Source organism: Microtus pennsylvanicus, chromosome 8 (assembly GCF_037038515.1).
Source record: "Microtus pennsylvanicus isolate mMicPen1 chromosome 8, mMicPen1.hap1, whole genome shotgun sequence".
In the NCBI taxonomy this organism is placed as follows: domain Eukaryota; kingdom Metazoa; phylum Chordata; class Mammalia; order Rodentia; family Cricetidae; genus Microtus; species Microtus pennsylvanicus.
The window spans coordinates 54,631,944-54,658,803 of record NC_134586.1 but is presented as its reverse complement, the minus strand read 5'-3'; the positions used below and the strand labels follow the sequence as shown (position 1 = coordinate 54,658,803).

The 26,860-nt window shown below is 41.2% G+C and overlaps 1 protein-coding gene and 1 pseudogene across 3 annotated transcripts; one reads left to right on the top strand and one right to left on the bottom strand.

Moving 5' to 3' along the window:
* The first annotated feature begins 354 nt into the window (after positions 1 to 354).
* Positions 355 to 26,027, top strand: Ccdc174 (coiled-coil domain containing 174). Of its 3 annotated transcripts, none has more exons than XR_012911611.1 (12): positions 355 to 488; positions 2,786 to 2,890; positions 3,774 to 3,874; positions 8,051 to 8,109; positions 13,397 to 13,571; positions 16,356 to 16,451; positions 17,415 to 17,557; positions 17,995 to 18,089; positions 20,132 to 20,264; positions 21,243 to 21,395; positions 22,475 to 23,392; positions 24,329 to 24,410. XR_012911611.1 is itself a non-coding variant. In XM_075983460.1 (11 exons), the coding sequence occupies exons 1-11, from the start codon at positions 447 to 449 to the stop codon at positions 22,750 to 22,752; spliced, it is 1,380 nt and encodes a 459-aa protein (XP_075839575.1). In that variant the 5' UTR covers positions 355 to 446; the 3' UTR covers positions 22,753 to 26,027. The 3 variants fall into 3 exon arrangements, 1 of the variants encoding a protein (XP_075839575.1); XR_012911610.1 differs by having other exon boundaries at positions 22,475 to 23,804; positions 24,329 to 24,383; XM_075983460.1 differs by having other exon boundaries at positions 22,475 to 26,027.
* On the bottom strand, positions 4,511 to 4,955 carry LOC142855523 (small ribosomal subunit protein uS17-like; annotated as a pseudogene).
* Positions 26,028 to 26,860: the final 833 nt, after the last annotated feature.

The following is a 26,860-nucleotide window of genomic DNA, read 5'->3' as shown; positions in this document are numbered from 1 at the left end:
AGTTTCAGGTCAGTTGGCTATGAAGTAAAACCGTATCTCGAAAAACAAAGAAAACCAAATAAAATGATAGGTTTTTTTCCCCCTCACAGCTCGTTTTCAAATCCACTCAATGTGGTATCTGTTGCAATGCAAGCTATGTTCCGCCCGCCTCAAGACGACGACAAAAGTATTCTCGCCTCACTTTCTGCTCTCTTCAAGACGACCACAACGACCAACTTCAACCCTGGGGCACCCCTTCCCGACCTTCTCAAAATGGCGACGAAGCGAAGCGTCACCTCATAATGACGCTTTCAAGATGGCGCCGAGATCGTAAATCTGTGTCGCAAAAGTACGCAAACTCGACGTCGGGGCAAAGACACTTCCGGTTCCGGCTCGGGGCGGGCTCATAAGGCCTGACAGAGGCTTCGGGGAGGCTAGGTGCTGGAACCTGGTATCCTGGCGGCACGATGGACCGAAAGAAAAAACCTTTGGACGTTACAGCCTCCTCGGTGAGTTCGAGTGTGGTTTAGCTGCGTGCTCCGAGTTTTCCCGCTTTTCTCAGTCGAGAATGGCGACCTAACCTGTTGCCTCACGCAGGTCAGGAGCCTGGACTCTCCGTCTGACTTTCTCCCCGCGGGGACCCTCGACAATTCCTTATTCTCAGGATCCTGAACCGAGTTTCGGCAGGGACCTGGACTAGGCTCGCCCTACACACAAGTCCCGGAAGCCGTACTCCCCGGGATCTCAGGGTGCATCCTGCGGGTCAGTCGCCACAGCCCAGCCAGGCCTCGCTGTCTGCGGGTACCTGGACTTTATGGGGCCCTTCCTGGCGTCTCCAATACAGAGATTCGACACCCCAGGACCCCAGAATACCTAGGGTCCCCCTAGCAGGACCCAGACAAGTTAGTTAGTGACTTATGGGATGGGCTGCCTCGGGCCGCAAGAGCTGACAGGATTTTGTCAGAATTTGGATTCAGTGCTTATACACTAAATTCAGCAGGGTGTAGTTGCACATGGCCTTTACCCCCAGCATGTGAGAGGCCGGTCTCTGTGATTCAGAGGTCAGCCCAAGCCACATAGTTTCAGGATAGCCTGGGCTACACAGTGAGACCCTGTCTTTAAAAACCAAACCAAAACAAACTAAAGCCAGATTATCCAGAGGATAGCATTTTCAAAAACTACAATACAAATGAAATCCAGGAACTGGTCATTTTGTGAGCTTAAATTCAGAAGTAGTTGTAGAATAGAAAAACATATAACTAGATAATTGATGCATTTAAGAAGAGGTAAAAGGCAAAATTTTCTTCTTCCCTCCTCCCTTCTTCCCTTCCTTCCTTCCTTGAAGAATTTTGAATATTGGGTCCTGGAGCGAGACTCCTTTATACTGTTAAAATTCCTACCAGCAGTACCTTTAAATAGATTTCTTTCAAATGGAAATCACTGAACTCATTCCCCCTCTTCCGCCCCCCAAAATGGTATGGGGCTGGAGAAATGACTCAGAGAGTGGTTAAGAATACTGACTGCTCTTTTTGGATTTTCGAGACAGGGTTTCTCCGTAACTTTTGGTTCTGGTCCTGGAACTATCTCTTGTAGACCAGGCTGGCCACGAACTCACAGAGATCCACCTGCCTCTGCCTCCCAAGTGCTGGGATTAAAGGCGTGTGCCACCACCGCCTGGCTAATACTGACTTTTCTTCCAGAGAACCCTGGTTTATTCCTAGCACCCAGATAGCAGCTCACAACTTTCACAATTTTCCAGAGGAGTCTGACACCCTCATGCAGATACACATGCAAGCAAAACACTACTGCCCCAAACATAAAAAAGGAATCATTTTTTTAAAAAATGATTTATTTTGTTTATAGCTGTTCTGCCTGCACCTTCAAATGTGCAACACGCATGTGCCTGGTGCCTTCAAAAGCCAGAAGAGGGCATTGAATTCGCTAGAACTAGAGTTGTGTATAGATGGTTGTAATGGTTGTATGCCACATGGAGGTTCTGGGAACCTAACCTGAGTCTTCTGCAAGAGCAGCAAGTATTTTCAACTCCTGACTCATCTCTTTATTTAGCTCCTGAGCTCAGTCGTTTTTCTTTTCCTTGTCAGCCAGTAGTTCCTGACTTACAGATGCCTGTGCGTATAGCCACTTGCCATCACATCATTTCCTCCTACTTGTTAGGACTAACACAGCGGAGAGGTGGATGCCTCATCTCCTCACCTGTGCCCCCCCATCACATTTTCAAACAAACTAAGTCACTGGACAGTGGTGGTGCTTGCCTTTTATCTCCTCAGCACTTGGTAGGCAGAGGCAGGCGGATCTCTGTGACTTTGAAGCCAGCCTGGTCTACAGAGTGAGTTCCAGGACAGCCAGGGCTATACAGAGAAACCCTGTCTCAAAAAACCAAAACCAAGTCAAATCAAAGCAACAAGAACAAACAAACAACAACAACAAAAAAAGTAAAGCTTGACCCTGTACTTCTGGTTATATGTCCCACAAGCAGAAAGCACTTCAGAAGTTAGTTGAATCCAATCTGTACCTGTATGTAGATTTCATTTGTTTACTATGTCACTTTCCTGTTGGCAGGAAAAAAAAAGCCTTGAGTAGTAAAAGTTGAAGTAGAACTAAATTTGTAGCAAAACTACAATGAAACCCAATGTTGTTTAATTTTGTGTGGAGTTCTATATTTAAGCTTGTGTTTCTTGTCCATGTTCAGGAAGCCAAAATCTTGGAGAATTACAGTTGCTTAGCAAGCCAGTCAGCTGCCACCAGCGAATGAAATATTGTTGTTTACTTTCTTGTTTTATTCTAGTTGGTAGATCTTAAGGCTGAGCTCTTCCGAAAACAAGAAGAATTCAAACAAGAAAAACTTCTAAAAGATTCTGGAGTCTTTGGAAAACCAAAGACAACTAATAAGGTAAAAATACCTCTACTGATTCCAAATATGGGAGAATTTCATTATAAGTTTTTGAAAAATGTCAGTGGTTATCTGTAAATAAGTAAATATAAAGAAAAAAAAGTCCCTGACTTATAATTGAACATTTGCATAAACTTTGTTAAATATTAAAATTAGTAAGATAATTTAATACTCTTATAAAAAGACTTATTTTAAGTATATATGTTGTGTGTGTATGCTTGTATGTATATATATGTCATGCTTGTATATGCCATCTGTGTGTAGATGCCCTCAGAAACCAGAAAAGGGTGTTGAATCCCCTGGATCTGGAGTTATATGTAGTTGTGAGCCAAGTAATATGGGTGCTGGGAACTGAACTCAGATCCCGTGCAAGAGCAGTAAGCCCTCATAATGAATGCTAACCTATCTCTCCAGTTCCTATATTCTTCTTTAACATGCTGTTAATAATTGGGTTGTTCACATTCTCATGGAAGATTAGCATGTATTTTGTGTCCAAATAGAGATAAACAACTGTAATATATAGAAATAGACTTAAACTATGAAAGTCTTTAAGAGTTTTAAAACTTTTATAGGTAGTAATCTGCTTACTATATTCCTTTGTATTCTGCTCATATCCATTAGAATATTGAATGATGTTGTAATCTGTCATGGGTAAATGTCAGTTGAGAAATAACTCAGCGAAGTTCAGAAGGAAATTCTTCAGGTGATTTAGGAGTTTTCCTCAGCTCCAGCTTTGTCATGGCCTGTCACGTCTGTTGTAAGCTGTAAACTAGCTGTCAGAATAAGTAGTTCTTTGATGATTCATGAGATCCAAGGATTTTCTTTCCTTTTTGATGCTTTGTGATCACGTGGTTTTATTTTGTTCTTTCGAATCATTCTCCAGAAGCCAAGTATCTGGACCAAGCAGAATGCTGGTGTTTCCAGTCGAGCAGAGAAGGATGCAGAACAGAAGCTTGAAGAGCAGAAGACTTTAGACAAAGCAAGGTAGTTAAACCTGAAAGGGGGTTACCAGACCAAGAAATAAACGTTTAGTTGGTACTCTTCCTGATGTACAGATCTGATAGACATCTTTCTGGGCAAATGCTTTATGAATGTAAATACAGTGTCCTTTGATATCTGAGGGGCATTGGTTGGTTCTAGGTTCCTACTCTTCCTCAGATACCAAAGCTCAAGATGCTCCAAATAGATAAAATAGTGTTTGTGGTCTGTGAAAACAATCAGTATACTCTAAAATCTTTTCTAGATTACTTGCTATGCCTAGTATGGTGTAAGCACTTTGTAAATAGTTGTTATTCTGTATTGTTTAGGGAATAATGTCAAGAAGGAAAATATGTACAGACAGATGCACAGTATATATTAGCAACAATATCATTGTTTTGGAATATTGTTTCTTTCCAGGTAGTTGAATCTGGAGATGTGAACTCTAGATGTGGAGGGCCAGCTGTCCCCTAAAAATACTGTAATTTACACATATCTGTTGTCTTACACAAAGAAAAAAATTGAGCTTAGAAAATGAAGTAGGGTCCTGTTTTAAGCTTTTATCACATACTAAATATATCAATTTTTTTTAAAAAAAAATTGGGAAATAACTATTTGTTCTGGAAGTTGGCCAGCGTCCTCTCAGAACTTCTGGTTCTGTTTCTTGGTGCTGGCAGCCTTGATGATCTTGAGCACATTAAAGAATACTGTCTTAACTTGGGCCTACACCCTCCCATGGTGATAATGTCACTAGTCTGTACATTCCCAAAAAGGGGACAGGCAGACAGATATGTCCTTGTGGTGCTTTTGGATATAGTAGATATAGTTTTAGATGATGACAGTGGTCCTCTGCACTTTCATCTTGGTCACGACACCAGACAGGATCTGCTCTCAAATAGAGATGTTATCAGTGAAAAGGCATTTCTTGTCTGTTTAGGTGCCCTGGATGGCCTCCTTGGGCATGTTGAGCTTGGACTGATACTCTTGTAGTACTGAGGGAGTCTTTCCTTGCCTATAGAACCCATTTGTTGTTTTAAAAGATCATGGACTGCTTTTGGTAAACACACTCAGTCTGAATATCTGACATCTTTCTGGCAGACTGAGAAAAAGAAAAGGCTATATCAACAATTTTTTTGTTGTTATTGTTGCTTGCTTGTTTGTTTGTTCATTTTTTTCGAGACGGGGTTTCTCTGCATAGCCCTGCCTGCCCTGGACTCACTCTGTAGATCAGGCTGGCCTTGATCTTAGAGATCTACCTGCTTCTGCCTCCCGAGTGCTGGGATTAAAGGGTTGGGCCACCACCACCTGGCCTATATCAACAATTTTTTAAAACTTGTATTTCTAGGGATGGGATCCCAATGGTCTTGTCTGCTGAACCACATCTTCAGCTTAACACTTTTTTGTTGTTGTTGTTGTTTCGAGGCAAGGCTTCTCTGTAATTTTGGTGCCTGTCCTGGAACTAGCTCTTGTAGACCAGGCTGGCCTCGAACTCACAGAGATCCACCTGCCTCTGTCTCCCAAGTGCTGGGAGAAGTGTTCCATGGACCCTATTCTCCATATTGGATCGCTTTACCCAGCCTCAGTACACGGGGAGATGCATAGTTTTATTGCAACTTGATATGCCATGTTTTGTTGATACTCTCAGGAGACCTGTCCTTTCTTAAACAAATGGAGGAGTGAATTAGGGGATGGGAACAGAGCTGGTATTGGGAAGAGGAACTGGGAGGAGAGGAGGGAGGGGAAACTGTGACTGGGATGTAAAATAAATAAATACATTTATTTATTTATTTAAAAATAAAAGTCCCGGGACTGGAGAGATGGCTCAGTGGTTAAGAGCATTGCCTGCTCTTCCAAAGGTCCTGAGTTCAATTCCCAGCAACCACATGGTGGCTCACAACCATCTGTAATGAGGTCTAGTGCCCTCTTCTGGCCTGCAGACATGCACACAGACAGAATATTGTATACATAATAAAATAAATAAATATTTTTAAAAATAAAATAAAAATATAAGTCCCATGGTGTGTTCTAGGTTAGGTGATAGGACATTAGTATTTAGATACCCCAAAATTTCCCTTGCAAGCCAAGAATATAATTTGAAGAAAAGTAAAAGAAACATTCTAATACCTGTTTCCTAAATTCACTAATTAATATATTGTCATATTTGCTTTCCTCTGTCCTTCTGCCACACCTGTAGAGGAAGACTTTAAGTGTCATGATAATTTACCTGTAAATGTTTCAGTATATATCTATCTGAATAAGGACATTATACTACTATATTTAACACTGCTGTGTGGCTCATATTTCAGATTTTACCATTGTCCCAACACAGCTTTGTCCTAAATAGGTTTTGTAAAAATTCAGGATTCACAAAATGAGTTCCAGGACAACCAGGGCTATTACACAGAGAAACTCTCTGTCTTTCAAAAAAATCAGGGGAAAACAAAATCAGGATTTAAAGATTATATTCCATTCATGCTATAGTTCTCAAATCTCTCCGCTTTTTTCCCCTTTTTTTTGTCAGTTACCCTGCTGACATTTTTAAGTGTCCAGGTCAGTTTTTTTTCTGCCATGTCGCATGTCTAAATGAGGTTATATTAAAGTTTTTTGTTAAGACTGCTGTGTAGTCTTTATATTTTACAGTGAGTCTTACCTAGAGGCTCATAATTGGTAATGAATTCAATCACTTGCTCAGAAAAGTCTGGTAGAATTCTCTACTGTGAAGATGCCCTTTCTCCTATGTGGCTAATAGTAACCTGGGGTGGGAAGCTTTGAGACTAAGTATCCTGGTCACTACTATATTTCCATGGATGCTTTGTATTGTTAGTAAGCCGTGCTGCTGCTGAATTATTCGTGGATTTCCTCTGCTTAGTAGCTAGCATTCTTTTGTAAAGAAGAGGCAGTAGTCTCCTGTGCCTGGAGAATTCTAAGTTGTAACATCTATCGTGGTAGCCTTCTGCTTTGGTACATGATAGGAACTCTGCAGCTTCATTGGACTGGGGAGATGTCTCAGTTGGTCAGATGATTGCTGTACAAGCTTGAGGACCTGATAGAAAAGTCAGGCATGGTTGTGTAGATTTGTAATCCTACTGCTGGGGAGCAGAGATCCCTGGAGCTTACTGTCCAGCCAGCTTAGCTTGTTTAGGGATCTCCAGGTCCTACTAAGAGACCCTGTCTCAAAAACAAGGTGGTTAACTCCTAAGGAATGATACCTAAGGTCAATCTGGCCTTTACATGTATGTACACTGACTGATGCTTGGGCACCCAAAGGAACACACATGGAACCACCTTGCTAACTTATATGACAGTGAAGATGAGATGACATTACTTTGTGTTATCAAGTTAATTTTGTGGCAATCTGGAGAAGCAAAAAAGAAGAAAATAATTTGCTTTTCCTTCAGTCTGGAAGAGCTGAGACACAGAAAGGAAAAGTTAAGTAACTTGTCATAATCATGTGAACTAGGGTTTTTGTAGTCTCTTCGCCCCATTAGGAGTTAAATTTCCCATTGTGATTAATGAGATCATGACACAGATGGCCTCTTTGGGGCTTCTATTTTTAGGTAATTAGAGAATTCCTTGCCCATTTAGCTTGTTACTACTTGCTAAATGCCATCAACATTATGTGAGCAACGAGTCTGCTTTGTCAACATACCAGGGTTGTTGTCTTATATTAGTATGTAGTTTCAGTGTATTATTTGTGATATTGAAATAGATATTGTCATGTTTTTAACAAATTAAGTTGGTATAATGAAGTGTAATATGCCACAAATGACCAGTGCGCTGGTCTAAAAACACTATGGTAAAGAATCTTGCCTTGAGTCTGGTGATCCTTTTGGCAGACTAAATAGAAAATGTTTACATACATCTCTCTTACCACATGTAACTTAAGTTGCATTTAGCAGCTAGGTTGTTGGGCCTTAACTCGGTGCATCCCATTTGTTCACTCATCAGATACTTATTGAGCAGTTACTCTGTATCAGGTATGGCTTTTGGTCCTGCTTTCACTAATGAAGTAGGTGAAGTGGGTCTGAGGTCTCTTCAGGACAGGGCAGTTAGCACCTGTTGTGCCCATCTTTACATGGCAGGTCTCAGGGGAGGTGTTAGCTCTCAGCTGTCAGGGTGATAGTTAGTGGCAGAAGGGACAGTTATAAGACCATTTCTAATTCTTGTCTGTTTTTCTCCTAGGGAAAAATTGGAAGAAAAAGCCAAATTATATGAAAAGATGACTAAAGGAGACTTTCCAGGTAAACAAATGTTTATTTGTATTTCTTTATTGTCTACAATTTGTACAGATCCTCAGTATTATATTATCTGTTTTAATGATTCTAAGAGGGAGAAATTTAAAAAAACAACTCAAAACTTTAATTTCAGTGGTTATATAGAGATAAGAAAATATTCAGTAATATTCCAATGCTTCACTGGGTGCCAGGAGAGTATAGGGAACCAGTTCTACAGCCCTCACAGTAGGTCTCATCTGGTGGAGGAGGAGAGCACAGCACCAGGAGAGTTTAAACAGACCAGCCTTGCATGTAGGGACATCCATGCATATGGGAAAGATAAGGTGTGCCGAATTATGGGTTATGCTGCCTCTTTTCCTGTTTCAGTTTTATCTCTGTGATGTGCTTTTTTTTTTCTTTTTTTTTGTATTTAATTTATTTATTTATTTATTTATTTATTAAAGATTTCTGTCTCTTCCCCGCCACCGCCTCCCATTTCCCTCCCCCTCCCCCAATTAAGTCTCCCCCCCAGCCCGAAAAGCAATCAGGGTTCCCTGTCCTGTGGGAAGTCCAAGGAACCCCCACCTCCATCCAGGTCTAGTAAGTTGAGCATCCAAACTGCCTAGGCTCCCACAAAGCCAGTGCGTGCAGTAGGATCAGAAACCCATTGCCATTGTTCTTGAGTTCTCAGTAGTCCTCATTGTCCGCTATGTTCAGAGAGTCCGGTTTTATCCCAGGCTTTTCCAGACCCAGGCCAGCTGGCCTTGGTGAGTTCCCAATAGAACATCCCCATTGTCTCAATGTGTGGGTGCACCCCTCGCGGTCCTGAGTTCCATGCTCGTGCTCTCTCTCTTTCTGCTCCTGATTTGGACCTTGAGATTTCAGTCCTGTGCTCCAATTTGGGTCTCTGTCTCTGTCTCCTTTCATCGCTTGTTGAAGGTTAATATTCAGGAGGATGCCTATATGTTTTTCTTTGGGTTCTCCTTCTTATTTAGCTTCTCTAGGATCACTAATTATAAGCTCAATGTCCTTGGTTTATGGCTAGAAACCAAATATGAGTGAGTACATCCCATGTTCCTCTTTTTGGGTCTGGCTTACCTCACTCAGGATAGTGTTTTCTATTTCCATCCATTTGTATGCAAAATTCATGAAGTCCTTGTTTTTTATTGCTGAGTAGTACTCTAATATGTATAAATTCCATACTTTCTTCATCCATTCTTCCATTGAAGGGCATCTAGGTTGTTTCCAGGTTCTGGCTATCACAAACAATGCTGCTATGAACATTGTAGAGCATATACTTTTGTTGTATGATAAGGCCTCTCTTGGGTATATTCCCAAGAGTGGTATTGCTGGGTCCAGGGGTAGGTTGATCCCGAATTTCCTGAGAAACCGCCATACTGCCTTCCAAAGTGGTTGCACAAGTTTGCATTCCCACCAGCAATGGATGAGTGTACCCCTTTCTCCACAACCTCTCCAACAAAGGCTATCATTGGTATTTTTGATTTTAGCCATTCTGACAGGTGTAAGATGGTATCTTAAAGTTGTCTTGATTTGCATTTCCCTGATCGCTAAGGAAGTTGAGCATGACCTTAAGTGTCTTTTGGCCATTTGAAGTTCTTCTGTTGAGAATTCTCTGTTCAGCTCGATGCCCCATTTTATAATTGGGTTGATTAGCCTTTTACGGTCTAGTTTCCTGAGTTCTTTATATATTTTGGAGATCAGACCTTTGTCAGTTGCGGGGTTGGTGAAGATCTTCTCCCAGTTGGTGGGTTGCCTTTGTGTCTTAGTGACAGTGTCCTTTGCTTTACAGAAGCTTCTCAATCTCAGGAGGTCCCATTTATTCAATGAGGTCCTTAATGTCTGTGCTGCTGGGGTTATACGTAAGAAGTGGTCTCCTGTGCCCATGTGTTGTAGAGTACTTCCCACTTTCTCTTCTATCAGGTTTACTGTGTTCAAACTGATATCGAGGTCTTTAATCCATTTGGACTTGAGTTTTGTGCATGGTGATAGATATGGATCTATTTTCATTCTTCTACAGGTTGACATCCAGTTTTGCCAGCACAATTTGTTGAAGATGCTCTCTTTTTTCCATTGTATACTTTTAGCTCCTTTATCGAAAATCAGGTGTTCATAGATTTGTGGGTTAATGTCAGGGTCTTCTATTCGATTCCATTGGTCGACTTCTCTGTTTTTATGCCAATACCAAGCTGTTTTCAATACTGTAGCTCTGTAGTAGAGTTTGAAGTCAGGGATGGTAATGCCTCCAGACGATCCTTTGTTGTATAAGATTGTTTTGGCTATCCTGGGTTTTTTGTTTTTCCATATAAAGTTGATTATTGTCTTCTCCAGATCTGTGAAGAATTTTGATGGGATTTTGATGGGGATTGCATTGAATCTATAGATTGCTTTTGGTAGAATTGCCATTTTTACTATGTTGATCCTCCCAATCCAGGAGCAAGGAAGATCTTTCCATTTTCTGGTTGTCCTCTTCAATTTCTTTCTTCAAAGACTTAAAGTTCTTGTCAAATAGATCTTTCACATCCTTGGTCAGAGTTACCCCAAGATATTTTATGCTATTTGTGACTATCGTGAAAGGTGATGCTTCTCTAATTTCCCTCTCTGTTTCCTTATCCTTAGTGTATAGGAAGGCCACTGATTTTTTGGAGTTGATCTTGTATCCTGCCACATTACTAAAGGTGTTTATCAGCTGTAGGAGTTCTTTGGTAGAGTTTTTGGGGTCGCTTATGTATACTATCATATCATCTGCAAATAACGAGAGCTTAACTTCTTCTTTTCCGATGCAAATCCCCTTGATCCCTTTATGTTGTCTTATTGCTATTGCTAGAACTTCAAGCACTATATTGAAGAGGTATGGAGAGAGTGGACAGCCTTGTCGTGTTCCTGATTTTAGTGGGATGGCTTTGAGTTTTTCTCCATTTAATTTAATGTTAGCTGACGGCTTGCTGTAAATAGCTTTTATTATATTTAGGTATGATCCTTGTATCCCTAATCTCTCCAAGACTTTTATCATAAAGGGGTGTTGAATTTTGTCAAATGCTTTTTCAGCATCTAATGAAATGATCATATGGTTTTTTTCTTTCAGTTTATTTATATGGTGGATTACATTGATAGATTTTCGTATGTTGAACCAGCCCTGCATCTCTGGGATGAAGCCTACTTGATCATAATGGATAATTTTTCTAATGTGTTCTTGGATTCGGTTTGCCAGTATTTTATTGAGAATTTTTGCATCGATATTCATGAGTGAGATCGGCCTGTAATTTTCTTTCTTGGTTGGGTCTTTGTGTGGTTTTGGTATCAGGGTAACTGTAGCTTCATAAAAGGAATTTGGCAATGACTCTTCTGTTTCTATATTGTGAAATACATTAAGGAGTATAGGTATTAGCTCTTCTTGGAAGTTCTGGTAGAATTCTGCATTGAAACCATCTGGTCCTGGGCTTTTTTTGGAAGGTAGATTTTTGATAACGGTTTCTAGCTCTTCGCGACTAACAGGTCTATTTAGATCTTTCACCTGGTCTTGGTTTAGCTTTGGTATGTGGTACTTATCTAAAAAAATGTCCATTTCTTTTGCATTTTCTAGTTTTGTGGCATACAGGCTTTTGTAGTAAGATCTAATGAGTCTCTGAATTTCCTCTGTGTCTGTGGTTATGTCCCCCTTTTCATTTCTGATCTTATTTATTTGCGTGTTCTCTCTCTGTCGTTTAATTAGTTTGGATAGGGGTTTGTCGATCTTGTTGATTTTCTCCAAGAACCAACTTTTTGTTTCATTGATTCTTTGGACTGTTTTCTGCGTTTCTATTTTGTTGATTTCCGCCCTCAGTTTGATTATTATGGGTTATGCTGCCTCTTTTCCTGTTTCAGTTTTATCTCTGTGATGTGCTTTTTTTTTTTAACTTCATGGTTTTGCCCTATTGCATTGGTGTGTGAGTGTGGGCATGTTCATACTACAGCATAGGTATGTAGTATGTGTTGATATTCACCTCTTGCTTTGTTGAAGGCAAAATTTGAATGGTCTATTCTGCCCCCATCTTGCTGCCATAGGAATACTGGGATGTGCTTGATGTGGGTTCAAACTTTTATTGTTACTATAGAAACCTAGAGGCTGGACAGATGGCTTAACTGTTGAGAGCACTTGCTGTACTTACAGAGGAACAGAGTTTGGTCCCAGTACTCATGTACTCACAACTGCCTATAACTCCAGCTACAGGAGAACTAATGCCCTCTTCTGCCTTCTTAGGGCACTAGCACTCCCATGTACCCTTTTCCTCATATGTGTAACTTAAAATAAAATGAAAATATAGTAACTCAATCAAAAGGAATGTGTTTGTGGAAATGGGGTTTTGTCAAAGCCAGCAGTCCTACCTACTGATCCTTCTATTGTACCTGTGTGTCTGAACTGGTTAAGTCTTGGAGCCTTAGTTGTCTTCAGTGTAACACTGTAAAGGGGGGATATGACCACTTTGGTCATAGGGAACCCAGTGCATGTTGTAGTTCAATCTCTGTCCTTAGAAAAAAACAAACAACAACAACAACAAAAAAAAAAAACATGTTGAGTTCATCCCTATAGAACTTAACTCTTGCCTGAAAACGATGTCAACTTGTGAAAAGAACTCAAAAAACACGTGTGCGTGCATGCGTGTGTGTACATGTTTGAGACAGTGTCTCACCGTGTGTGTGTACGTACGTGTTTGAGACAGTGTCTCACCATGTAACCCTACAGAGCCTGGCTCACTACGTAGACCAGGCTGACCTTGAACTCACAGATCTACTTGCCTCTGCCTCCTTAGTGCTGTGATTAAAGGTGTGCACACCATGCCTCAGCTTCAGAGGATATTGTTTACCTGCATTAGGATCTTTCAAGCACTTTCTGCCACACATTAGTGTAAGAGTTAAGTGATGCAATTCATATATTTAGAAAGCTCTGTTACATCACAGCAAGAAGGGTCCACTCTCCTGATTGGGAGAAATGCTGTTCTGCTTCTCTTAGACATTATTGGCTCTGAGTTGCTCAAAATCAGTGACTGTGTTGTCTTAAATGGTCCTATTTCTCACACAATGTATTGATGACACAAACAGGAAACTCAAGGCTTTTTAAAGAGTATTATGGTCTGTGTTATGGACGGCCTATTTAAAGTTTTCTGTCAGGTGTTTTGTGTCTGTTGTCTCTGTAAATTGTTTGTGATGGAGGCATTGACTGGTGAACAAACAGTCAGGCAGTAGGGCCACTTCTTAATTCCAGCTATGGTTTTCTTCTTTAATGTAAAGAATCCATAAATTGATTTTTGTGTTCTAGATGAGGAAGTGGAGGACATGTACCTTGTGGATTTCACACAGAAGATCATAGACAAGCGCAAAGAAATGGAGGTGCTTGGTGCTACTAGAGAGTCTGGAAATGCGGAAGAGAGAGATGATGATGAAGAGTTTTCTGAAAAAGACATACCTCCTCCCCAAGACCCCAGTGAGGAGTGGTGGGTAATATTGGAGCTTAGATCATTGTGAGCCCCCCAGACTTGTTTTGGCTTTTTGAGAATCATTTTGCTTGATGGTATCACATCATGTTTTCTTACTCTGCCTGGGTTTTCTGTGTCCTGAGAACCACCCCCTCTAAGTTGGGATGAGCTAGCGTTGTATAGATTGTATAGATTTAAGCACACCAGTGGAGCAGTAACATCAGTGACTGCAGATAAGAACTGAGCATCTACTGTGCCCAGTGTGGTGCCAGGCCCATGAATCCTTGCGCGGTCCATCAGTATCCTGCTCCCTCACTACATGTCCTGGTTCAGATGTCAGGTCCTGGGAAGTGGTCCCTTTTGAGTCCTGCAAAAGAAACTGGCAGAGTAGGCACAGTGAGCTATAGCCTAACTACATTCTTTTCTGGTATTGAGGTGTGGGTTCCAGCACTGCCTTCTGCCTGTGTGGACTTGATAAATTTGCAGTTTCTCTGAGGCCTAGCTTCCTTCCATGGAGAGTAGAGATGCAGTGCTTCAGTGCACAGCTATTTCCCTTAAATTCCCTCATGGAAGCAAGTGTGTTCCATTCTGGGGCATAAGCAGATACTTTGCAAAGCTCCGTTATTGATATTTTCCTGAGTTTAACCTGTACATACATAAAGGATGGAGGAATCCAGCCTTTTATAGATCAGATTGCAAATTCCGTAATGGTGTCTTTTATGCCACTTAGACACTTATTCAGCAGACCTTGCCATTGCTTAGACATTACTGATGTTCTTGTTTGGGGGATTTCTTAGAAGCTGCTCAGGACTGTTTGTAGATTTCTTAGCCTTTTGCTAACTCCTTTGGACAGGTATTTATGCATAAATAAGATGTTTTTACTACTGTAGATGGCAGAGAACCTTTCTGTTCATAATATGGAAGGTGTCCACTGTGGTCCATACTTTCTTACCTTTTAAATAACTTAAGTCTAAAGTTAGAGACTATCGTGAGGGTAGGCATATGGCTGTATGCCACATGGAACCACAGAGAACGCAGCCTCTCTGTGCCTTTCTTCATCATTTGTAGTCTAAGTACTTGCTTCCTCTTCTGAACTATTTTTTTGGGTCTTACCCTTTATTTATAGTTGGCCCACTCTAGATCTTATTGTCTGCAAAACATCTGAGCCATACTTTTGCTTGTCTGGTTTTTGTTTGTGTGTGTGTGTGTTTTTTAAGACAGGGTCTTTCTGTGTGACAGCTCTGGCTGGAACTTGCTCTGTAGACCAGGCTGGCCTCAAACTCACAGATATCTGCCTGCTTCTGCCTCCCAAGTGCTGGGATTAAAGGTATGTGCCAACACTTGTCAGTTTGCTTGTTTTTATACTCTGCCTAAATTGTGTTTTCTGGCCTGCACCCCTCCTGTTTCCCTAGAGCCCTGTAGAGCTAGAGTACTCAGCCCTCCGTGGATCACCCAGCTTCTCCAGGCTTATGCTGGGACTGTTCAGTAAGCAGTTTCTGATGAGCTAGAGCCATTGCTGACTGCTGTATTACCTTGCTGGTGTTCTGTGTGTTTTGGAGGCCTGCTCCAGAACAGAATAGCTGTGATTGCTTTTCAAGGCAGAAATCTCATCTCTTTTGAATGGTCTAATGTCTTTTATTTATTTTTCTTATTAATGCCTGTATGATTACAAGCAATTTGTCAGCAATTTGAAGAGTTTGGAGGGCAATTGAAGGTGTCGCATGATACCATATGGTGCAGTAAGACGCAATGCAAGCAATTCCCACACTTTTTTTGTTTTTGAATTAAGCTCCAGAATTGTTACTGCTTGTAAATCCTTTTGTTAATTAAATTCCAGGTGGTGGAAAATCTTTTTGCAAAAATACTGTAAATAATTACATGGACCATCTGGTTAGATTTTCCTTCCCCATTCATTAAAAAAAAAGGAAAATGAAGTTGCTGCTTTATATAGTTGTAGGTTTGATTTCTTCTGACAGTCATCTGTAGAAGTGGATTTCCAAGTGTTTGGTTTTTAAAACATGGGCTAATAAGGAAATTGGCATCACTTGAGAAGAAAGAAATTGCAGGCAACAGCAGAGCTAGCTGAGTCCGACCTTTATCGCTTTGCTAACTTGCTTTACAGCATATATTAGGTCCTTCATTGTGTGTTGTGCACTCTACTCCAGACTATGGGAGATTCCTTGCCTATGATAGCAAATATAAAAAATCTGTTGCACTGCCAGGCAGTGTTGTCCTTTAGTCCCAGTACTCGGGAAGCAGAGGCAGGCAGATCTCTGTGAGTTCAAGGCCACCTAGGTCTGTAGAGTGAGTTCCAGGACAGGCTCCAAAAGTTACGCAGAGAAACCTTGTCTAAAACAAACAAACAAAATTCTGCTGCACCATAGTACAAAGGAGATGTTTTCTATGAATACCTGCCCATACTTTGTGTTGTTAGGAAATCTCAGTGTTTTGTTTAACCTTACTGTGTGCTCAGCTTGCCCTGTCTCCACTGTCTGCTTTAGGCAAAGATGAAGAAGGGTATATATTGTTTGTTTTGTTAATTAAAGTGGGTCCAAAAATTACCATGACTTACATTAAGAAACTCCTAAGATTGCTGGAAAGAATGTGTCAATTAGAAGTAGAGCAGTAATAGAAAAATTGAGGTTTTTTGGAGGGCACAAAAAGCTTATTGGATGTCACCTGCTAATTAAGAAGCCTTTTCTCTGTGTTGGTGGTCCCTTGGCTTCAAGGTTCTTGGTAACAAGGTATGTAATGGCGTTGCTTCTTTAAAGATTAACTGTCTTCCCAACTTCTCACTTTCAGGGTGGATTATGTGGACTCTTTGGGCCGATCCCGACGCTGCATGAGAAAGGATTTACCAGATCTATTGGAGATGGATAAAAATCTTCAGGGAAGACTGTAAGTTTAAAATGTGACCTGTGTTTGGAACACAGCCATGGGAATTGTCTTGTGGGAGAGGCTTCTGACTATTTGTTACTCTGCTCTGTTAGGATCTTTAATGTGTAAGACTGTTATATACTGAAGCCTGTAATGTTTAACATATTCAGACACTCATAACTTTCCTCAGGGAACAATCTGAATGCCATTATTATTTATTGATTTTCTTTTCCTGAAACCCATTTTTGGGGGGAGTAGTGGGGAAATGAGTCACGTTATTTCCTGGGCTGGCCTTGATCTAGGTTTAAGTGATTCTTCTGACTTAACTTCCCAGGCAGGCACTCTGTTCTGGTCATGTTTATAATTATAATTATAATTGCTGAAAGGGATGAGTAGACTGTGGAGTAGGCTGTCTGATCTAGGTCGCAAGTACAGAATGAGCCCAAACCTAGCTAACAAACCAGCCTTTATGGACAGAGGGATTTGAGAAGGTTCACTTGCTTTTATTCACTTCTTATTTATGTGTCTTTGTATATTGAATCAAAGGCTTCGTGATTACATTTCTAATGGGAACCAAAGAAATAACATTCAAAAGTATCTTGGTGGTTAAAATTCCATATAACCAGCTTTTATATGAGAAATATTGGAGAAGCTCCACCTGTGTGAGCCTTCCCATCTTAGGCATCCTGTGAGTAGGCCTGGAGTAAACACACAGAGGCCACAGCACAAACCATGACCACCTGCTGGGACAGGGATCTCTAGCAATGTCCATGTCTCTAGACCAGAGGCCATTCAGAGAAGGCCAGTGGTTCATCCTTCCTGGCTAGGCCACTTTCCATATGTCAACCAGGACAAGTATAGAAAGGAAAGTTGGTTGTCTTGAACACTGAGGCAAGATCCTATCATACTCATCTATAAGTCTGGTAATTAATTGTTGCTGTTTCATGGCACTCACCTGAACATAGGTTTCTGTTCCTCTACTAGTTTCGTTAGTCCTGCTAATGAAAAAACTTTATTATCTGAAGATATGAGGAAAGAACTTCAGCGCCAGCAATGGGAAGAAGAAGAAAGGGAGGCTCTGAAAAAGCCAATGGGGCCTATCCATTATGAAGACATTAGGGAAAATGGTATTGTTAATTGGGGGGGGAGGGGTATTTGTGTTTGTGTGTGTGTGGTGGTGGGTTTTTTTGTTTGTTTCTCTCTAGCCAGTAAGCACAAAGCCAGGTACTGACAGCAGCACCTCTGATGCAGTCAGGCTGTGCATTGGAGGGTGAAATCATCCTCTTGACCACAGCCTAAGAAACTTAGGGACCTCTTCCTAACATGTCTGTTAGCCTAAGAATTTGTTCCCAGAGAGAAGAGGATACAGCCAGGGCCGAGTAGCCTGTCTATATGTTTTTCACTTAGCCATTAGACTTTTTTGTTTTTTCTTAATCAATTTTTTTTTTAAATTAAACTTGTACTGATATCACCGTGTGTCTCTTTTGGTTTGTTAGGGAACTTGCTGTAAATGTGGTTTGTTAATCAGAGAAATCTAATGTTTTGATATTTTTGATTATTTCAGAGGCCCGACAACTTGGTGTTGGATATTTTGCCTTTGCCAAAGACAAAGAGTTAAGAAACAAGCAAATGAAAACTTTAGAGATGCTTCGTGAACAGGTATAAGTTAAATTTAAGGTTTTTGTTATAGGTTTGAGTAATTTTTTTATTGATAGGTCATGCTTTAAAAAATGTAGTAAATCCAGATATGCATAATCAAGCATTGGGCAGAGAGAGAGTCCAAACTGAAGATCTCCATCAGGTCCCTCCCCTTGGAGCTCAGGAAGCCCCTTGGAAGAGAGGGAGGCACAGTGAGGAAGAATAGGAGCTAGAGGGATTGGATTGAAGACACCAGAATACCCAGTTCACAGAATCAACTAAGCAGGACCCATGTATCATGAATTCTAATTGGTCTTAATAATAAAAACTCAGAGTCAGATAATAGGGGTTAATGCTGAAAGATCATAAAAGCAGAAAAGCCAGCCACTAGTTCTTACCTCTACTGAATCCTCAGACCAAAGGGGCAATTTCTGTCCCTACGAATCCTCAGACTGAATGCTCTCTCTATGAAACCTCAGGCTTAATCTGAGCTCTTGTCTTTTCCCACCATATATTCCTCTCTCCACCCAGCCATATTACTTCTGTCTCCATCTCCATCGTGCTGGGATTAAAGGCATGTGATTCCAACTGCTGGGATCACCTTTGTATAATCTCTGTTTCTCTTTTAGACAGATTCAATCTCGTGCAGCCCAGAGTGGCCTTGAACTCACAGAGATCCATCTGCCTCGTCTTCTGAGTGCTGAGATTAAAAGTGTGTGCGACCACTGCATAGCCCCTATGGCTAACTAGTGGTTTAGCTCTACACTCTGATCTTCAGACAAGCTTATTTGTTAGATCACAAACAAAATACCACTCCATATTCATACAGGCTCACAGAAACTAAAGCAGCAATCACAGAGCCTGCGTGGGTCTGAACTAGGTCCTCTGCATATATATTATGGTTGTTAGTTTGGTGTTAGTTTTTTGTTTTGTTTTTGTGGGAGTGGGGGTATCTCTGATTCTTTCATCTGCTCTTGGGACCCTCTTTCTCCCACTGGTTTGTCTCACCCAGCCCTGATATGAGGGTTTATGCCTAGTCTTATTGCATCTTGTTATGACATGTTCGGTTTATATATGAGAGGCCTGCTTTTTTTTTTGAAGGGAAACAGGAGGAGTAGATCTGAAAGAAAGGGGATTTGGGCTGGGGGCTGGGAGGAGTGGTAGGAGGGGGAACTTTTGTCAGGACATATTTGTATGAGAGAAGAATTTAAAAAATGCAGTAAATTGAAAATTGATATTCAGAATGCTATTGTTGGTTACATACAGGTAATTATTAAATTATTGAGGGGTTTTCAACTCTAAAATTTTAACTGTACTTTGCTAGGTTTTGTTCTTATTAGTAATATATCTGTATATAATGTGTATGTGTCATGGCATGTGTGGTGGTTAGAGGACAACTTTAGGGAGTTGGTATCTCCTTCTGTCTCTGTGTTGATTCCAGAGATTGAACTCAGGTTGCCAGGCTTGCATCATTGCAGCATGCATCTTTACCCACTGAGCCATCTTGCTAGCTTTGCTGTTTTATTATTACTATTATTATTTTTTTTGTGTGTGTAAGCTCTGCCCGCATCTGTGTATGTGTACCGTATGCATACATGGCTCCTGTACAGGACATTGAACCCCTAGAACTGGAACTATAGATAGTTGTAAGCTACCACGTGGGTGCTAGCAACTGAACTTGGGTTCTCTGCAAGAGTCACAGTATTCTTAACTACTGATTCCAGCTCTCAGCCCTGCTGTTTTAAGTCTAGCTTCAAACATAGCATTTTGGGATGATCTGGGTGAGGAAATAGGAAGCTGTGTTAAGGGATTAAGGAGCAGAAGAGAAATGAATGGCTTTCTTCCATGTGGAGGCTTCCATGGGGCTCTATGAGTTCTCATTAAGCTTCCTAAGGACAGTCCTTTTCATAGGCCACCATTTTCAGGGTCTTGGAGAGAGCTACTTAGATGTGCTGTTAAAATTAATTGGCACTTTTTAAAAAAAAGGAATTATTTCATCATTTTAAACAGAAATGTGAATTTGACTTCGAGTGAATAATTTTCTAATTTTTTGTTCTGTTCAGACAACAGATCAGAGAATAAAACGAGAAAACATAAAGGAAAAGCGGAAGGCTATGTTAGAAGCAAGACTTGCCAAACTTCGACAAAAAAAGATTAAAAAATCAAAGGAAGATGGGACTGAAGAAGAAAATAGAGGTATTTCAGTCTTAAATTTCTGACTTTCACAGGGAAAACTTAGATCTCTTGGTGTTCACTAGTAGGATTGCAGTGTAGGAATCAGCAGCTTAGTTTTATCTCTAAATTCCACGTGCCTTTGAAGTACCACCAGGAACAGTTTTTATTGCTCTTAATTATTTTATTGCTCTTAAATATTTCCATTGACTTATTTGTTAATGCATGTGGTGTGTGAGCGAGTGTGAGTGAGCATGTGTCAAAACACAGGTACGGAGATCAGAGGTCAGTTTTCAGTAGTTTGCTTTTTGCTTTCTCTGTGAGATCCCTGGTTCAGAGTCAGGTCATCAGGTTCCTTAGCAGGCACTCTTACCCACTGAGCCATCTCGCTGTCCAGGAACAGTTTTTATAGCTAGAATGGTTTGGAATGACACTGTCATGTTTTTAGGCAATAGACAAGACACATTGAGTTGCTTCTTATAATGACAATTTAGTAAACCAAGACTTAAAAGTTTGGCTGTGTACATATATAAGAAATAAAGTTTTTAAGTTTAAAAATATAGACAAAAATATAAAACTACATATTTGGGGGGTGCCGTGTGATGTTTTCCATAACTGCATATATTATGTGATAAAAATCAAGGTAAAGGTGTGACCAGTTACACAAAGTTGTCCTCTGACCTATATGCTGTGGCAGTCACACCCACTCACATAGAGAAATAAGTACTAATGTCTGTCTAATCAGACATGCTTGCTGCTCCCATTAACATTTACTTCAAAATTAGTGTTAAATATTTATTTTTGATTTTTCGAGACAGGGTTTCTCTGTATAGCCCTGGTTGTCCTGGAACTTGCCCTGTAGATCAGGCTGGCCTCAACTCAGAGATCTACCTACCTCTGTTTCTTGAGTGCTGAGATTAAAGGCATGCGCCACCACCTCCCAGCTTAGTATGTTGAATTTTAAACCCATGGTAATAAGGTCTTATTTCCTTACAAAACTAGGTGGAGATGTTACTGTGCTTTTGCCATCAGAACCAAAGACTGTACCTGCTCCACCTCCTGTGGCCCAGAACAGCAAGGTAGAAGTCATCATCCAGGAGCGGAAGGATACCAAACCTGGAGTGCCACACATCCGAGAGTGGGATCGAGGAAAAGGTAGGGTGGAACTTTTAGGTCTGGAACTTCTTAGTGAGGCCCTTGGAAAAGTAGTTTTTGTTTTAAATCAAAGTAAGATTCTGGTGCGATTTTGTTTTTATTTTTTTATGGTGTAGAGTTGGATCCGGGCCTTAACATGCTAGGAAGAGCTCTACCTCTGAGCTCCACCGTCAGCTCCACAGGGGGTCGTAGTACTCCTGAGGCTTAAGGAAGTCTCCAGGTCTCTCAGCTTGTTTCTTCTCCATCCTGGACACTAGTTGTTTATACAGGGAAATGGGTAAAATGTGATCACAAAAGACCAGCATCTGCGAAGGCATTCTGTCCACAGAATAAATACATTTCTGAAAATTACTTGGCAAGTTTAAACCCTCTGGAATGTAACTTTTCAGGAACTGCTTTTAAAGTATGCTGGAGGTTTGGTGTTCTGAGGTACTCTGTCTTTAGCCATCCTTTGTGTTTGTTTGAAAGCTTACCTAAGCTTCCTTTGTGCATGCACGTCTTTCTCTAAGTTTTCACCAAGGTGCCCACCACAGTCTTCACTGCAGCAGACTGTGTTTTATGCCTGTTGCAAAGATACTCAGTGGAACCTTAGCGCCTGCTGTTGGAGCTGGCAAGAGAAATCTAAGAGCCACTGTTCAGATCGGATGAGTCCCTTCTGTGTCCGCCAGAACTCAACAAATGACAGGCTGCTTTGATGTGAAACACCTACCATGTCAACTTCAGCAAATAATTGATTACTTCATTTCTCTGTAGTTGGAGTGCCCTTTAGGCAGTTGTGGTCCAGAGCATCTCTACAGAATATCTTTTTTTTTTTTTTTTTTTTTGAGACAGGGTTTCACTGTTTAGCTCTGGCTGTCCTGGAACTCATTTTGTAGACCAGGCTGGCCTCAAACTTACAGAGATCCGCCTACCTCAGCCTCTCAAGTGCTAGGATTAAAAGCATGTGTCACCACCGCCCAGCCTGTGGTAGCTTTTAAATGCATATAAGAACTAAAAAATTTTTTTAAAAAATGAAAAATTATAGTAAACTTGACTGGTTCATAATTGTTTCTAATAATATTCTTTCTTATTTTCACTAGAATTTTCTTTCGGGTTCTGGTCGAAGAAGCAGTCAGAACTCCGGGCTGAACGAGATCCTGAGTTTGCCCCACCATCGAATTACTTTGTGGGTCAAAAGAGAACTGGTGCTTTGAGTAGCCAGCCATGGAGCAAACCGGGACCAGCACCAAGCGACTCGGGACACGGCTCTGGCTCGTCGCACACATCTTCTTCTACCTCTGAAAGCCCATCACAGGCCTCCACAGTCACTTTCCAAACCCTAGATGATATGATATCTTATTATAAACAAGTCACTTGACCTTGAAAAGCATGCTGTTGCGTTTGTGTCATCAGAAATCAGGATAGGACTGAGTTTTACATTCTCCTTCCTGTCCTTTCCCTAGGATGCACAGGCTTGAGGCCAGATTACTTAGAAGGGAGGAGTGAGTCTGCCCATGAGAGCTCACTGGCTGCTTAGCTGTCCATTTTTAATGTTTGGTGTAGAGGGAATTTAGCTCCTCCCCTTCATGCTGACCCAGTTGTAACTCATTTGGATTTCCAGGTGTGAGAACTGTAAATACTAATCTAAAATTTGATACTGAATAACTTGTTTCTTTTTTAGGTTATTTTATGTATGTGAATGTTTTGCCTTTCTGTATATGTGTGCACAACGTGTGTGCCTGGTGCCCAAAGGGGTCAGAAGAGTGCATTGGAACCCTGGAGCTGGAGTTACGGATAGTTGTGAGCCACTATGTGGGTGCTGGGAACTGAACTTTGATCCTCTACAAGAGCAGCCAGTGTTGTTAACTACTGATCCATCTCTCCATACCTGCAGAGGAGCTTATAACCCTGTTTCACAAACACACCCACCCATGACTTCGCTTATAGGACTACATTCCTTTCCTTTCAGAAATGCTAGCATGCTGGTGTCTGCTCCACAGATTCTACTTCCCAGACAGGTAATGGAGCAATATCAGGAGTTTTTACCTGTCTATCAAGCAAATAAGGGACTATTGTAGGAGGTGAAGTGGAAAAGGGAAACTGGTAGAATGCTAACTAAGCAGTCACATCTGAAGCCGTAAGGTCAGAAAGAGCACCTACAATTCAGAGACGGAGAATTTGATTGTTGATCTGTGTCAACATGTTATCCAGTTGCCTACATCCCTGTTTCTCTGGACATCTGGAGTTGTGCTGAATTACTTGGGCATTCCTGAAGGCTGCTGAGCCTGGTTAGAGACCAGCACTCCTAGTTTTGCCAATTAGAGCTTTGACCTTGTCTTTCTCTCCTGCCTTAGTACATCCTGGTGTTTCCATTGCTTGAGGCTTTTTTGACTCTCTGTAGCCTGACTTGGACCCCATTGTGTAGACTAGGTAGGTCCCTGCCTGTATCCTTATTGAATCCACAGGATGTCACTAAGTAGGAGTGTCAGAGGATTAACCCATGCAACTGCAAACAGGCAGTCAGAGGTTGGCTGCCAAGCCTTTGGGAGCAGTGGGTCGTTTCCAACTCAAGGAAAGTCTCTGCAATGCCCTGAAAGAATGGAAAGAGGTGTGAGGGAAGACCTACTCTTTGGGGTCTCCTTGATAGTTTTTTCTCTGCTCACATAGCACTGCATCATGAGTAGGTGTTTGATTTGTCCTGTGATGACCCACCTGGCGCAAGGTCATGTGGCATCTAAGCGTCAGTTCCAGGACTTAAACAACTTATATCTAACCTCTAGACTCATGCACCTTTTTCTAGCAGCTAGTCTTCTTGTCCCAGTATGAAGAAAGTTACCTTTGAACTCCACAGCAAAGGGAAACCTAGACATAATGTCATTCTTTCAGTCTCATCAAACAAATACCTCTTAATATACATCAGAACGCTAACCCAGCTGCTTTTTTTTTTTCCCCAGAAATGACAAATGCATCCTAAAATTCAGTGGAAATGCCAGGGACCCAGAATGGCCAGAGAAAAGATGGAGGACCAAACTTCTTGATTCAAGACTTTGCAAAGCTAGCACAGTACAAATGGTGTGGTACTGGCACAAGAGCACAGGCACATAGGTCAGTAGGGTAGAATAGAGCCAGGTATTCGTGGGCAGTTGACTCTTAATGAGGGTGCCAGGACCATCCAATGGGAAGGAATGCACATTTCACAACATATTGTCCAGGGCAAAGCAATGAGTTTTTACCTGGCACCATATCTAAAAGGCAACTCAGGATAAACCCAAAAATAGGGACAGAAACTAAAAAGTCAACCTGTAGGTGGGCAGAAGTAGTCAAGCACAGCCACTCATCACTGACAACTAGTTACTGTAGGTCACATTTTCTCTGGGATTTTGAAGACTCTGTAAATCACTTTCTAATCCCTTGTTTACCACATCAATTATAAGGCTTTTTGACAAGCCCAGCTTACCTTCCTGTTTCAGCTCCTCAGATGAAACATGAAATCCACTTCAGAAAGTTGTTTCTCATGGAGCAGTTTTGTATGCGAGTGTCCAGAAGATGGCAGCAGACCCTCAGAGTTCGGATCCCTGCTCTAAAACAGTACTGGCGTCATAGGGATGCAAGGAAAAGTGTCACTTTCAGTTTTCTTTCTTTTTGGTAGACAGTTTTATGCAGCTCCAACTGGATATGTAGCAGAGATGATTTTATAGTCAGTATAATTTCATACATGTATGTATATAATGCATTCCATTTCCCTTCACCCTCCATTCTTATTTCCTTCCACCTGTCAGCTCCCCCTTTTTCTTACAAGTCCTTTTTTTCAGATTCTATTCTTTTGTTGTCTTGTGATCCACTGATTTTATCTGACTGCCTGTGAGACCATGGGTTTAGGTAGTACTGTCTATTAGAACCTGGACAATAACAGTGACTTTCCCCCAAAATCCATTGTAGACAGTTGTCCAACAAGGAGAAATAGGGTCCCATGAACCCCTCACCAGTCAGTGATTGCTTCTTGACAGTTGTAGTCTTTGGAGGTCCTGTGCAGGTAGTTGAAACTGCTCTGAGACTGTATGTGCTGTGTCGTGTATGCAGTGACTATGTTGTGCCCTAGAGGTGGCATTTCACAGCCCTCTCTGTCTTCTAGTTTTACATTCTCTGTTCCCTTTCCTGATGTTCCTGAGCGTAGGATAGGCACTCAGCGATCGCTTTTTCTCAGAACCTTGAGCACCATGTGCATAGTCACAGAGAGGCCAAAGTGTCAATATTGCATTTCTGATCCCCCATTTGTGTCTCTATCTCCAGAGTGCTAGCATTATAGGTGTACACCACCACATCTGGTTTATGCCTTGCTGGACTTCTTTGCATTTTGGATACGCATTCTATCAGCTGAACTACATTCCCAGGTCATTGTAGCTTTGTAAGAACCATATTTAAAAAGTGAAATTAGTATTTTTCTATTGAACTTAGTATATCCAGAACATCTCAGTATATAGTCAGGATACAGGGACCATCAGGAGATACTCTATTTGTTTTGTTTTTTTGACAGGGTCTCTAAGTAACCCTGGCTGTCCTGAAACTTGCTATGTAGACTAGGCTGGTCACAAACTCAGAGATAAGTCTGCTTCTGCCTCCCTGGTGCTGGGAATAAAGATGTGTGTGCACCACAACACCCACTTTGGTTTTTGTGTATATGTGAGTGCCTGCGTGTATGCCTGGTGCCCTCAGGTCGTAAGAGGGTGTCCTCTCCTGAAACTGGAGTTACAGGTGGAGCTGCTCCATGGGTATTGAGAACAGTCCTCTGCAAGAATAATAAGCACTTATAACTGCTAAGACCTCTTTGTTCTTTTTCATATTAAGTCCTCAAAGTACACTGTATCCCACAGTGTAACTGAGCTTGCATACTCACAGTGTAACTAACTGAGCTTGCATACTCACAGTGTAACTAACTGAGCTTGCATACTCACAGTGTAACTAACTGAGCTTGCATACTCACAGTGTAACTAACTGAGCTTGCATACAGTGTAACTGAGCTTGCATACTCATTTTTCACCAGAAACATTTTATCTGTATTTAGGTGTCATAAAGCAGTTGAAAAAAAAATTTCATATCCAAGTTGTCCCAAACAAACATTTAAGTTCTCTGATAATTGAATTGAGTGAAAGTTTAAGAATTTTCATTGCTTTTTTTTTTTTGAGATGTTAGGTTTTATCTTACACATGCTTGTCAAATGCACTACCACTGAGCTACAGCCCCAGCTTCCATTTTCAAGTTCAAATTTTATTTGTTATTATTATATGTATATTTGTGTGTGGAGTGTATGTGCTATAGCACACATGTGGAGGCCAGACGACTTTGTAGAGTTAGTTCTGTTCCACCTTTACATGAGTTAATTCCAGTTCAGACTTAGGTTTCCAGGCAAGCAGCTTTACTCTGTTATCTGGCCCTCCTTCCCCACCATTTTCATTTTCAGTGAAATTGAAGTTGAATTCCTTTCTTGT